This window comes from Vigna unguiculata, chromosome 5, assembly GCF_037176805.1.
Source record: "Vigna unguiculata cultivar grain cowpea cultivar isolate G323 ecotype 2 chromosome 5, ASM3717680v1, whole genome shotgun sequence".
Taxonomy (NCBI): domain Eukaryota; kingdom Viridiplantae; phylum Streptophyta; class Magnoliopsida; order Fabales; family Fabaceae; genus Vigna; species Vigna unguiculata.
The window spans coordinates 54,264,775-54,278,076 of NC_140796.1; the positions used below are offsets into that span (position 1 = coordinate 54,264,775).

The 13,302-nt window shown below is 28.5% G+C and overlaps 1 protein-coding gene across 1 annotated transcript; it reads left to right on the forward strand.

Annotated features, from left to right (window-relative positions):
- The first annotated feature begins 11,774 nt into the window (after positions 1–11,774).
- On the forward strand, positions 11,775–12,718 carry LOC114184089 (LOW protein: ATP-dependent RNA helicase-like protein). The gene has a single exon (XM_028071328.2). It carries the CDS (start codon positions 11,953–11,955, stop codon positions 12,559–12,561), a length of 609 nt encoding a protein of 202 aa, XP_027927129.2. The 5' UTR covers positions 11,775–11,952; the 3' UTR covers positions 12,562–12,718.
- The last annotated feature ends 584 nt before the right edge of the window (positions 12,719–13,302 follow it).

Here is a 13,302-nt window from a genome sequence, read left to right on the forward strand (position 1 = left end):
TGAGTGATAAGAAGTAAATTAAAAAATCTAAAATGAATCGTTAAAAGTTCCTTTTAAAAGCGTTTTTATTAAAAACATTTATACATACAACTTAGTTCTTACTTAGAACAGCGAGGTTTGAAAATTTTGAAGATTCTTTCCCTTATACTTATAGAGGAAACTGGAACTTTATAAGTAAAGTATGGCGTAAAGTAAAATCTGGAAGAAAATTAAATATGAAAAATGAGATAATGTTTTATTTGAAAGTTAATGCACGTACCGAAACTTAAACAATCTCTGCTAACAATTATGCAATTTTACATAACAAAATAAAGAATGTAATTACTACAATTAATAAATATATTATTATTATTCAATATTAATATTTTATACTGCTGGTAATCATAAATTAGTAAAAATATTAATTTTAGTAACAATTAGTTCAAAAGACACATTTAAATGATTTTCTTGTGTTGATAATGAAAAAAGAAAAAAATCTTAGCACTTAATTTGATATTATTGCGAAATTAAACACAGATGAAATATTTATTCTAAAGAAATAGCATTTTATCAAATCTTTGACTTCTTAAGCATATAGAGACGTTTGATGCCAAAGAGGAAAGACGTTTTCATATTTCTTGAAATTATTAATTTAAATATTTTTTATGTTTTCTTCCTTTATTTTTTCTTTAAATTTTGACTTTTTGACATAATCGCAATTTCTTTTTAAAATAAAAGTGTTTTTTTTACGCAACTAATTTTAGGAGATTTTTTGCGCATATTAACTGCGTATGTTGAATATAGGGATTTATGTCCTTTTCTATAATGATTTCAACCGATGATAAATGCAGTATCGTATAACACAATACCTCCACCAACTAACAGTGATTTAGGTCCTTTACTATATGATTGTCTTTTAAGTTAAAATTAGAGTGTGAATAATATAATGAACTCGTTAGCACACAGTAAAAAAAAAACAAAGTTAGTACGGTCCGCGTGGAACATCTTGAAAGCCAGAAAGCGACGTTTCAAGCTATTTTTTGGGAATTAAAAAAAAATATTTATTAGAAAATGAATATTTGGGACTGAAAATTCAAGTTGATTTGGATAGCAGGAAATAAAGTGGCAGAGAAAATTAAGAAAACAAGTGAGATTCGCACGGAAACAGGAAATTATAAAATTTTGGAGGATTTACTAAAAATTTATATAATATTTAATATTATTGTATTCAAACTATAAAAAAATTACACATATATTAACAATGTTGATTCGTTTTTTAATGTTTTTCAAAACTAATAATAATTAAATTATAATTAAATATTTTAGTTATTTTTTTAATATAAATAATTATATTATCTATAAAATATTCATTTTCATTTTATTAACATGTATTTATTAATTCAAAAATCTTGATAAGTTTTTATTTTTATGTGGCGACGAAATATATTATTCTGTTTTCATTCTCACTATTAGTTTTTGTTTTATTAGTTTTAAAAATTAAAATTATTCTTTTATGATATACCTATCTAAAAAAAAATTTAAGACTAAAAGAATCTTTAACATACTCTATTCAAAATTAAGAGACATGGTAACTAAAATAATTATGATAATTAAATCACAATTATAAACCCAACAATGAAAAATTAGATAATACATTATTTTTTTTTTCTATATTCATAAAAAATCAATATATAAATGGGATAAAAATTAATGCTAAATATTAAACAAATATTTTACTATCAAGTAAGACAAGAGAGATTTATCTTTTTTTTTTCCTTTAAGAATCAAAGAGAAAATATGAAAAAATAGAGAAAAAAATATTGAGTTTCTATTTTTTTTTTCAATAACAAAAAGAAATAAGTAAACTTGATAGATGAGTACAACAGATGAGAAATTGAAAAGACAACAACAAAGAAAATAAAAAATATCTTAATAATTTTTTTCTTTATTATATTTAATTTTATATTTCTATTATTTATTAATATTAAATATTGTACTTTATAAAAAAAAAAATATTTTAAAAAAATTGGGGGAGAGGTGTGGCTCCCACTACCTCCTTCTAATCTCTGCCTCTGATTATAAGAATATTAGTTAGACTAATTCAGAGTTAAATTACCACTAATTTTGTTTTTTAAATATTCTTAAATGTTTAAATAAATTTTATATTACACGTAGATTTCTAAAAAAAATATGGTCATTTTCTTGTTTACTTTCTTTTTTATTTCTCATATTTTTTCAACTTGTCTTTCACATACTTTAAATTTGATAGTAATTTTCAATACCTACGTTTACCTATTAATATAGGATATGTTTCTAACTATTATAAAGGCATAAATATATGTTTTAAATGTTATACACAAGTTAGTGTAACAAAGAAGTTAGTAATTTGATTTGGATTGAACAAGACTTAAATCCACTTTTGCTCCTATAGTCTTACAAATATGTGATCTTATTCATATAAATTTTTAACTATACTTTTAGCTTCTTAATTTTCATAGTTGGATAATTTTTGCCAAATGCTAATGTCATTTAATAACTTAAAAATTTATACATGTATGTATGTAAGTAATGGCATAAATTATCTCATTTATGAAACATTAATAGTAAGTCAGACAAAGTAATTAAATACGTGTAACTATACCAAATATGTTAATATTTCACTTTAAACTATACATAAAAGTTTTATAATTATTTTACTTTAAAATATTAAAGTAGTAGTACGTCACATAAAGCTATTATTTATCCAATTATAGGTAAGGTGTCGGTATAGAAATACTGTATCAATGTAATGATTTCAAAATATTAATTATTTCGCAATATAAACAAAGAATGTTGTAATGCAGACAATACAAAAGTATATTCATTTTGTAATTATTTTACGAGAATCGTAGCGGTTAGGAATACTGAATCTGAGTATCATAGATTTGTTAAAAAAATTAGGGATAAATATCTCTTCGAAACTTTAAGTGAATTTTAGAATTCTTCGAAATTTTATACCAATTTAGTTATTTATTTTAAAAAATAAATGAGTTTAGTCATTTTTATAAAATTTTGTTAAGTTTATTTGACATTTTAAACGCATTTTATGATAATATTTGAGTTAACATTAAAGCGAAAATATGTCAAACAAGATAAATAATTCAAATACTATCTTGAATTGCTTGAAATGTCAGATAAACTTAACAAAATTTGGCTAAAAATACTAAATTCATGTGTTTTTAAAGATAAATGACTAAATTTGTTAAAAATTTAGAAGATAAACTAATTCAAAATTTCATTAAAACACAAAAACATATTTAATCCAAAAATTTAAATTCGTTTAATCAGTAATGGAAATTGTTTTCACGTGTTTTTGTGAGGATCGTGAGGTTGGGTATTTGGAATTTTGTCTGATACGCGTGTATCGTAGCAGTCACATAAACTTATAGAATCTGATTTGCTTTCAGTAGTGTACAACAAATTAATAAACACGTAAAAATTCGTTAGTCATATAATTATTGATTTAAAATATCATTATGGTTTTTTCATAGGTGTAAGATATCTCAATTTATACTCAATGATTAATTTCTTCATACACAAAGGACACTTCAAAATTATAGGTTAAAATAAAATAACAGTTACGTTATTCAACTTTATCATTGTTATTTATTTATTCCTCTCACTTTAATGTCGTAGAAATCGCTCACTTAATACATTTTTATGTGTGTAAAAACATTTCTAATTAAATCTTCAAATAATGAAACTTGCAAAACATGTTTCTCTCTCCTACAACTAAACTTAAGGAAAACGTTTTGGTAGTTCATTTCCTTCCTCTGGGGAAAAAAAGGTGATGTCTAAAACTCACAAGAAAGTTTAGAATAAATTAAACGAAGAGACAAATAGTCATTTTTTATTTATTTATCAGTTTCTTGTATAAAGTGTTTTTTTTTTTCTCAAAACAATACAGTTGTATAGTGTCACGAGAACTATATTTTTGAGTGTTTTTTTTTTCTCTCTCTCTAAAACTTAATATTTTATGCGGATAATATGTATTAAGGATGAAGCTTAAATTACAGATTGTACCAAAATAACATATAAGATAAAAAATTTCATAAATTCACTGTGATGTATTCTCTTATATGAATTATAATTGTTCTTTCTCTGTGTGAATATCCATCGATTGTAGAAAGAGTCTTTGTCGAGACCGAGAACGAGATGAGCGAGAAATAAGTTTGATTTGCTTTAACTCCAGTTTTAGAAAGACAAGAGAGTGTACTTATAATTGGGCTGAAGTGTCGTGCACGAGGATGTGTTTGGATTGAACTCTTCAACTTTTACTTGCTTCCTCTCTTTTTTTTCACTTATAAAATTGTAGAGTGTAAAAAAGGTTTTCTGAATCGACCAACATGCTAATAACAACAAACTTTCGCATTTTGACAATTACTCGAGTTTGATTTCTATATCAGGAGTTGAAGTTGTTAGTGATAAAAAGTGTGTGTGCAAGTACTTTTGTACAATCTTCTTAATCCTCTTACACTTATTTTGTTTGCTACGAGTAAAAATGTGAAAATGGATAATCCGATCCGATTTGGCTTGACTCATCACAGGTTGATTATTTAGTAAATCAATTTAATTAAATTCACTTATTTACTAACTAAAAAAAGTTAAATTCTGCACAGTCCATCACAGATTAGTGGATTAAATGGATTGGTTCACATACTCATTTAATTAAAAAAAAAATAATTTATTTATTTATTTTTTTGTTAAATCTAAATTATAATTATAATTAAAATCTAAATAAACTTTAATATAATCGAAATACAAATCAAAATCACAAAAATATAAATTATCTATGTGTTGGCTAAAAAAACAATATAACATGACCTAAATGTAAAGTTCAACTTAACAATAAATATTTGTATGACTCTCGAGTTGGTGAGCCAACGAGTTCAATCTAGGTGACCTGAGTTTTAGGTTGACCAGGTCAAAAATCAACCCATTTAAAATTTGTAAAATATTTTCAACTCAATCTAGTCCGTGATGTATCAGGTTTACTTTGGGTTCCAACTCATTTTAGCATCTCTAATTATGAGCTTAGGAAAAATATTGAAATATTGAGTGGGTGAGGATTAGATATAAAGTAGTTAGTTATTATGGAAGCTTATTGTATTGTTCTTGGACTGTATATTTGCTCTCTGTATCCCACTAATGAAGGTAAACTTACAAGCAATATTAAAGTTGCTGAAACGTCCCTATCCTTCCACAATTCAATTTGCATTTATTCAAAATAAATAAAAATAAATGTCAGACCGTTCACCCCAACACACCCTTATTTATCGGAGTAGGTGCTCACATTTCGTGCAATTGTGAAAAAAGTAACAAATCAAGAGAACGTATACAGTATAAATTTAACACATCAAAAATGTTTTTCTTTTACCAATTTGGAACCATTTAACACTTTTAGTGTATTTTAAAAGGTAAGTCATGCACAACTCTAATGCACACTAAACTAAAATCATCTCGTATTCACACGAATCTTTTATATTGAAATTATGCTATCTTAATACAATTTTTTTTAGTGGTGTGAAGTTCGTACAATTTACAGCTGTATTTTTTTTTTTATTTTGCAAGTTCAGTGTTAATTTATCATAAGTTAATAAAAAAACTCATAAAAGATATTATAACTTAATTATTTTAAATAAAATTCCTTACACACACAAATTTCATAAAAAAAAAAATGATATTTGTTATATTCTCTCGTTGAAACGGGACCTGCATATTATAGATGATAGCAACTCATAACAAAAATTTTATATACAACATGATATTCATATAAGACAATTGAGTTATCATGTTGCTATTGGAACACACTCACACTTGTCGAAAGATGAAAGAAAAATATAAAATCTTATATATGCATTCGTCACTTGATTTTTCTTTTCTGTCCTTTTGTGAACAATACTAATCAAATTGCGTATTATTTTTCGTAACTGATTCGATGTTTATGTTACGAAAAATAAAAAATTTGATGATAAATAAGGTGATATGTAGGGAGAAAAGTGGGAAATTTTGTGATATAGAGAAAATGAGGAAAAGCAGCAATAGTGGTGGAAATTGCAATGGGTGCAGTACAGTAACAGAAACACGTGATGCACGCCACATTTCACACATCAGAGGAATCTAATACCAATATCTTTTTTGTTAATTTATTATCTCATGGGAAGTATTCACTTACCTAAAAAAAATATATCTATGTGGACTTTTTTTAACAATTAAGAAAATATATATTTTTTAAATTTTTTTCGCTTACTTTTTATTTATTTTCCATTAAATAAAAATATACATGACTGTTTGTGTTTTCTCTATTTTTTTTTCTCTTTATAATTTCGTTCTTTTGTTATTTAAATTTATTTGTAAAACACCTATGCGTGAAAAGTTTAAAAATAGCTGCGTGTTATTTACATAAATATAGCAGTGGACCAAGCTACGAATTAGATTGGATGCGTGGCCCATGATCGACGGCCCAGGGCCCAATTATGAAAAGATGCTTAATATGAAAGACAAAAATTGGAAATGTCATAAGGGATTGGCATTTGTGCATTTGCTGCAAATGGGAAATAATTAATTGGGAATATTTCATTGAAATAAATAATTTTAAATGGCTAAGAACACATCACTGAAAAGTAATTTGACGTGATTATTTTATTGACTTGTTCATTATTGAATTCGGTCCACTTAATTGGACCATGAGATATGCATCTATGAATCAAAGTTTTCAAAACCAATCATTTTCACGGTTTAACAAAATATTCAATTACGTGTAATGTTATCATCCCATCCTAAAATACAACTGAAACATTCAGTTTTCAATTTATTTAAATTAATAGGTTTGAATACATATTTGGTTTACATTTTCACGGTGTTTGTTATCGATGGTCCTAATTTCTTTTAAATATTTAAAATAGTCATCATTTATGTAATTAGTGTTTAATTTGGTCATTTCGTGTCACGCCGTTTAAATGAGTAACAGAACATTGTACATGTACGGTTTGTATTATGTCTTCCATTACCTGGAGGGGTTGTGTACAGTGAACTGGATTATATAGGTTTAAAGTTGAGAATTGGGGAAAAACATAATTAGAGATTTAGGGAAAAGAATTTTCAATCCGAGGTCTACGATTTTGTGCTCGTTCTTGCATATGGGGAAGATTGCGCTCAATTCCTTCATTTGGGATTTCGTTTCCAACTTTGCAGTTTGTCATCATCGACAAGGTTAGTAATTTCGTCTTTTTCGAACCTTTGTAATTTGTGTGTTTTTGTTATTTGGGTTTAGGGTTTTCTTGATTATGTATGAGGATTTGTTCTGGTTCAAATGTTGTCATCTTATACTCCAATGATTACAACCAGAGACAAAGAAAGAAGATTGGGAGCGTGACATGCCTAGATAATGAAGGCACCAAGACGGATTGGGAATAGAGGAAGGAAGACTCGTAAAATTTCTCCAGGCCACCATTTCATTTTCAAAACCCTACTTCACATATTTATCCCTAACTTTCTAAATTATCCAGCACACTATACACAAACATTCCACGTAATACACATCATGGGAGACGAATTACAAACACTGTCATCCCACCTATACAGTGTTCTGTTAATCTTTTAAACAATGTCATACAAAGGAACCTAATTAAATATAAATTGCAAAAATAAGGACCAATTTAAATATTTGAAACAAATTAAGACCATTGACAACAAACACTGGACCAAATAAATATTTAAACCAAATTAATATTATTGATTTTTTTACGTGACACGAATTTATCACCGCATAATAAAATTATTTATTTATCTTAAGGTGATTAAACTGTATACTATTTATTCATTTTAAAATATACAAAAGTTTATTAAAAATAGTTTATATTGTCACAAAATGTTATTTTCAATTATTGGCATTTGATTTAAAGTTATTGAGAGCAATTTAAAGATGAAATAATAACAAAAAGCACTAGCAGCTTTTTTAATTGTCTTATATGATTTCTTTCCCATTACTATATTCTAATTCATAATAACAAATGAAAAATAATGGAGTGAGAAGTTATCCACGTGTCTAGGTTTTGAAGTTAGATCTTATAAATATGTCTATTGTGGGATGAGATGGATGAACTATCAATTTCAAAACGCAGTAATTTTTTTTTTTATTAGGATAATGTTTTGTATTCTAACGAACAAAATACTAATATAGTATTATAGTCGAAAATCAACTTTGTGTAAATGTGGACAAATTTTAACAAGCACCGCATCAATTTCTTTTTGCACCCACTCAATTTTCAAAAATTATTATTTTATCTTAATAAAATTGATTTCCGGATTATGAATTTTGGAACAGGCTTTCCGAAATAGGATGGATTTTCGAAATAATATTTTCAGAACGAAATTTTTTGTAACAGAATTTTGGAAACAAAATTTTTGTAACGCGTAAAATACATTTTTTGAAATACATTTTTGGAACAGATTTTCGGAATACACTTTCCAAGAATGCAAATAATAATAATTTAGGAAATAAAGTTTTCGGAGAATTGCTACATGAAATAGTTTTCCAAAGAAAAATATTTGTTGACTACTGAATTGTGACAAACTTAGATATATTTTTTAATTAGTTTTTTATATTTTTATTTTCTTTATTTTTAATATTTCAAAATCACATAAAAATAACACTTTATATCGTAAGAAAATATTGTTAAAATGTCATTTTTCTTTTTTAAAATAGATTTTTTTAGCATAATGGAAGTGGGTTCTGATGCTATATCGAAGAATATTTAGGTATTTTTCTTATATTAATGGGGGTGCAGGAAGGAAGTGCCAAGTGTAAAACATTAAGGCCCAAATGTTTACGTCTGGGTATTCGGGTTAGGACTAGAGTTCATCAAGTCCGGACCTTACCCACCAAAAAGAACCTCTTTATCTGTTTATTCAAAACCACCACGCTAATGAATTCTTTCTTCTTCCATCTCCATTATTTCTTCTTCTTGCACCTTTATGGATATATTGAAAAAATATAAATTATCCGAGTTAGATTTTGGGATACATAATTTGAAAATATTTTTAGATTATACAATATCAAATTTGGAAATATTTTTTTAAACTGATTTTAATCTAGAAATGAGTTACGAATTTTTGAATTAAGTAATTTAAAATACATTTTTAGATGCAAAAATTATTTTAGATTTATGGATTATACAATTTATAATGCATTCCAAAATGTTAAAATATATCTTGGAATGTTAATTTGAAATGTGTTCTAGATCCTATAATGTATAATATATTTTTAGATGAGTTAAATCTATTTTTCGTCGACAAACGATTGTGAAAACTTGTGTTTAGTTTCCAAACTAAATTATAAAGTTTACGAAAGTTATGTAATGATGATTATATTTTAGTTTAGTGTGAAACTTTGTTACATGAAAATCTCTATTTTGTTAAAAATGGTGTTTTGAATTAATTTTAACATATGAAGTTGTTTTATATGTGTGAATAAAGTTAATGTATGGAATTTATTAATTCTGTAGAAATTTTTTTGGGATTTTGTCTTAGTTAGCATCTTCTTCTTTTTTTTTTTTCCTTCAACTTCCAATTCAGGAGTGGTGATGCTGAACTATGTTGTCGGTGTCAGTGTGAAAAAGAAAAGAAGAAACTGATGTTGGCGCCCAAATTTGAATAAAAGTTATCCTCGGTTTACGTGCATGGCTGCATGGTCCCCTCCATTATTCTGCTTCTTTAATATTCCAGGTAATTAGTTTATAGCACTGTAGGACCCATAATAATATCATCACCACTCCACTTATAAATGTTATTCTTACCCAAAAAAATCTCCTACCATAATCCTCAAAATTCTGCTTTCTGAGAACCATAAAATCTGAACTTAACCTATTTACTGTGTTATACTTTGTCAAGGTTCCCTTTTCATCATGAAGCGTCTTCATAATTAACTTTTAAGTGTACAAACTTGAAGACAACAGTTATTAAAGATTCTAGACCCGTAGTTACTTATATATGGTTCATTTAAGATATCTGGGGTACCAAAAATCAGCAGCAGCAGCAGCATCGTCATGAATGAAAAATGCAGTTTGAGAAACATACAATCGGTGTTCATGCCTGCTTCTACAGGCTATGTGAAGTGGCAGAGTTGAGTAGCTTTCATTGCAGGGCACGAGTTCTTGAAGAAAGAAACAATAATGTGCCACTTTCTTTTGCAAGTGCAATCACTTCATTTAACCTTACAATTCAGGACAGAGGTGGGTGGAGGACTTTAACTCTTCCAAGTCTTCGACAGTGACCTCCCACTATGTCAAACCAAATGCATCTCATCTTATCTTAAATGAAAAATAATTTTTTGACTATTATATTTTGATAATTTTTTCTTATAATATGAAGGCTGTACCGTCTAAGTAGTTTTCTATTTTTTTATTTTCTCATTCTTTATATTTCAAAAGGTTTAAATACTTTTTTTGTCCTTATTTTCGTAGAATTTGTTGCGGATGGTCCTCATTTTGACATAATGTTTAAAATGGTCCTCATTTGTACCAAATGTTTAAAATGGTCATCATTTTCGTAATTCATGTTTTATTTGGTCATTTTCTTGGTCATTTTCTGTGACGCCGTTTAAATCAGTAACATAGTACTGCACAGGTACACGTAAGATACTCCAATGCAACATACAAACAATGTTACTTATACAGCGCTCCGTTACTAATTTAAACAGCGTCACATAAAAGGACCAAATAAAATACGAATTGCGAAAATGAGGATTATTTTAAACATTCGATAAAAATGAGATCATTTTATACATTCTGTCAAAATGAGGACCATCTGCAACAAATACTTAGAAAATGATGACGAAAAAGGTATTTAAGCCTATTTCAAAACCACTTAGAAAATATCATTGTAAAAGAAAATTATCAAAATTTAGTAGTCAAAATATCATTCTATTATCTTTATCACGGATTCATTAGTTTTTTTTTTTTGTTTTTCACTTTTCATTTCTCAGTGCCAACCTGACATTAGATTGGGGACCATTAATGTCTTTCTTACTAATAAATAAGGTTTTTTTCTCCTTCACAAGGCCTAGCTAGCTAGGGACGGTTGGCATTTAAAACTGGGTTTACTATATAACCAAGAGTACCACTAATTCTTCTCAGTTATCCATACTGAACTTTTTTGTTAAAAACAGTATCTGATTGCGTATTAAGTAATTGCTGTTATTGCAGTTCCTAAAACAGATTTGCATGCTTAAAGTTAACCACTGCAAGAATCATACTGTTTGATTTAGGGGTCTAAGGTTTCATTCAAATTTGGCTCTAAGAATTTGATAGTTTTTTTAATCTTTTAGCCACCCACCACCTTTAGCTTTGCATCTTACTCAATGGCACTACACTTTAAACAGCATCAAGTCAAAATCAACATAATATTAGTGACTACTTAGATACTAAAGTCCTCAAACTCCCACTTTTTCTTCAATTATCTTTAATCCAAAGGGAAAGAACACTAAGGTGCTCAGATTGTCACCATATCTAATCTTGTAATCTTCACTTAAATATGTTTTTCGAATTTGTGTATGGCACAATATAATTAAGTGTTTTTTCATTTTTTATATTTTCTCATTCTTAATATTCCAGAATCACTTAAAAGATGACACTTCATGTTATAAAATAAAGTTGTCAAAATTTAGTAGTCAAAAATATATCTTGATAAGGAAAAAAAAGTAGAGAAACCAAACGAAATACAGCCCTTTAGAGTACAATTGTATCTCTCTTTTAGTAAAACTTTGGAAATAGTTAGCATCTGCACCAAGTCTCTTTATATGCGAACATAAGTAAGACAAAATTGTAGAACACACGAGAGGTAGAGCAGAGTAACACTGCATCTACTCTAGAGCACTTTTGGAGGAACTGGGAGAGAAAACCTTGTCTTTTCACGTTAGTTAGAGCCAAACCACAAATGCTGCTTAGAGAAACCATTCGCAAGAGCAAGGTTATACTTCACAAGACCCTCCGCAGTTTCAAGTCTGTCATCTTTGGAGGCTACCAAAAACTACCCAGATCTCTCTCCTTCAATCCATTCCTCGGTCGCAGTGCCAATGCCAGAACTTACACAAGCGATCAATTCTACAATGAGTTTTACGACATTCTGCAGTCTGATCTCAACAGAATAAAGAGGGGTGCCGACAACAACAGCATGAGCAGGTCCAGAGAGGAAACGGAAGATGCTGCAAACGCTGAAATCCTGCCGAAAGAAAGTTCAGAAAAGATCGTTGGTGAAGTTGGCCAAGTGGAAGAGAAGAAAAGCTGTGAACTGGGAAAGAAAGAGGGTGTTCATGACTTGGCGCAGAAGATGAAGGAATTGGAGATGATGGATACTGGTGATGTTGAGCACGTGCTGGACATAGAAGAGGCACTTCACTACTACTCACGCCTCAAAAGTCCTGTTTATTTAGATATTGTGGACAAGTTCTTCAATGACATGCACACTGAATTTTCGGTTCAAGATTCCTCTATCAGCGTCAAACGCTCCAAGTCAAAGGGAAGAATTGGCTCAATCAGGTTGTAGATAAGTTCATCTTTTTACGCAGAGAATGTTGTAGTGTATATGAAATTCAAAACTCTTTTTGTTTTTTACCTACCATTTTGTGTCTCTGATTTTCCTTCTCTCAGTGTGCTTAGAGCTATTTGAATTTGTTTGGAGTGAATTCCCGCTATTATACTTCTCTGCTCATTTCAATGTTCAATTGAATCTATTTTGTACACAATAAACATGAATTACTTGGTAAGAGTTTCTAACCCAGTTTGTCAAATTTCCCAATTTCAAAAACTTTCTAGGAATACTGTCATCTTTACTAGAATTTCAAATTTTGTCTTGTTACTGAATAAGACATGTGTCCCATTTTCTGTTTAAGGAGAAAACTCTTACAAACCAACTTGAAGGAAAGAGAAAACACAGTGATTGATTGGTTTGAAATCGGTGCTGCAGTTTTTGAAAATTGAAGGAGGAGATCAAAGTTGGCATCTTTAGTATGGGTTTTGGGTGGGCTACAGTGAAGTTGGAGTCTTGCATATACATGGTGGGGAAACAAAGAATTAGAACATGTCTGGTCTCAAAATCTTTGTTTCACATGGAAAAGATGTCATTTAAGCGTGATTATAAGATTGTTTGAACTTTTCCCCACTCATTTCTAAACATAGGCCAGGGATAGCAAGATTCGGTGAAAGGAATGACAGATAAAACGAGGGATAGGATTTACAGACATGAACTTTTTAAGTCAGTTTCCATGAAAATTGGCTGTTGTTTTTC

Bases quoted from the DNA above. Each gene is read 5' to 3' on its own strand.
- LOC114184089 (XM_028071328.2), top strand. From the start codon at position 11,953: ATGCTGCTTAGAGAAACCATTCGCAAGAGCAAGGTTATACTTCACAAG.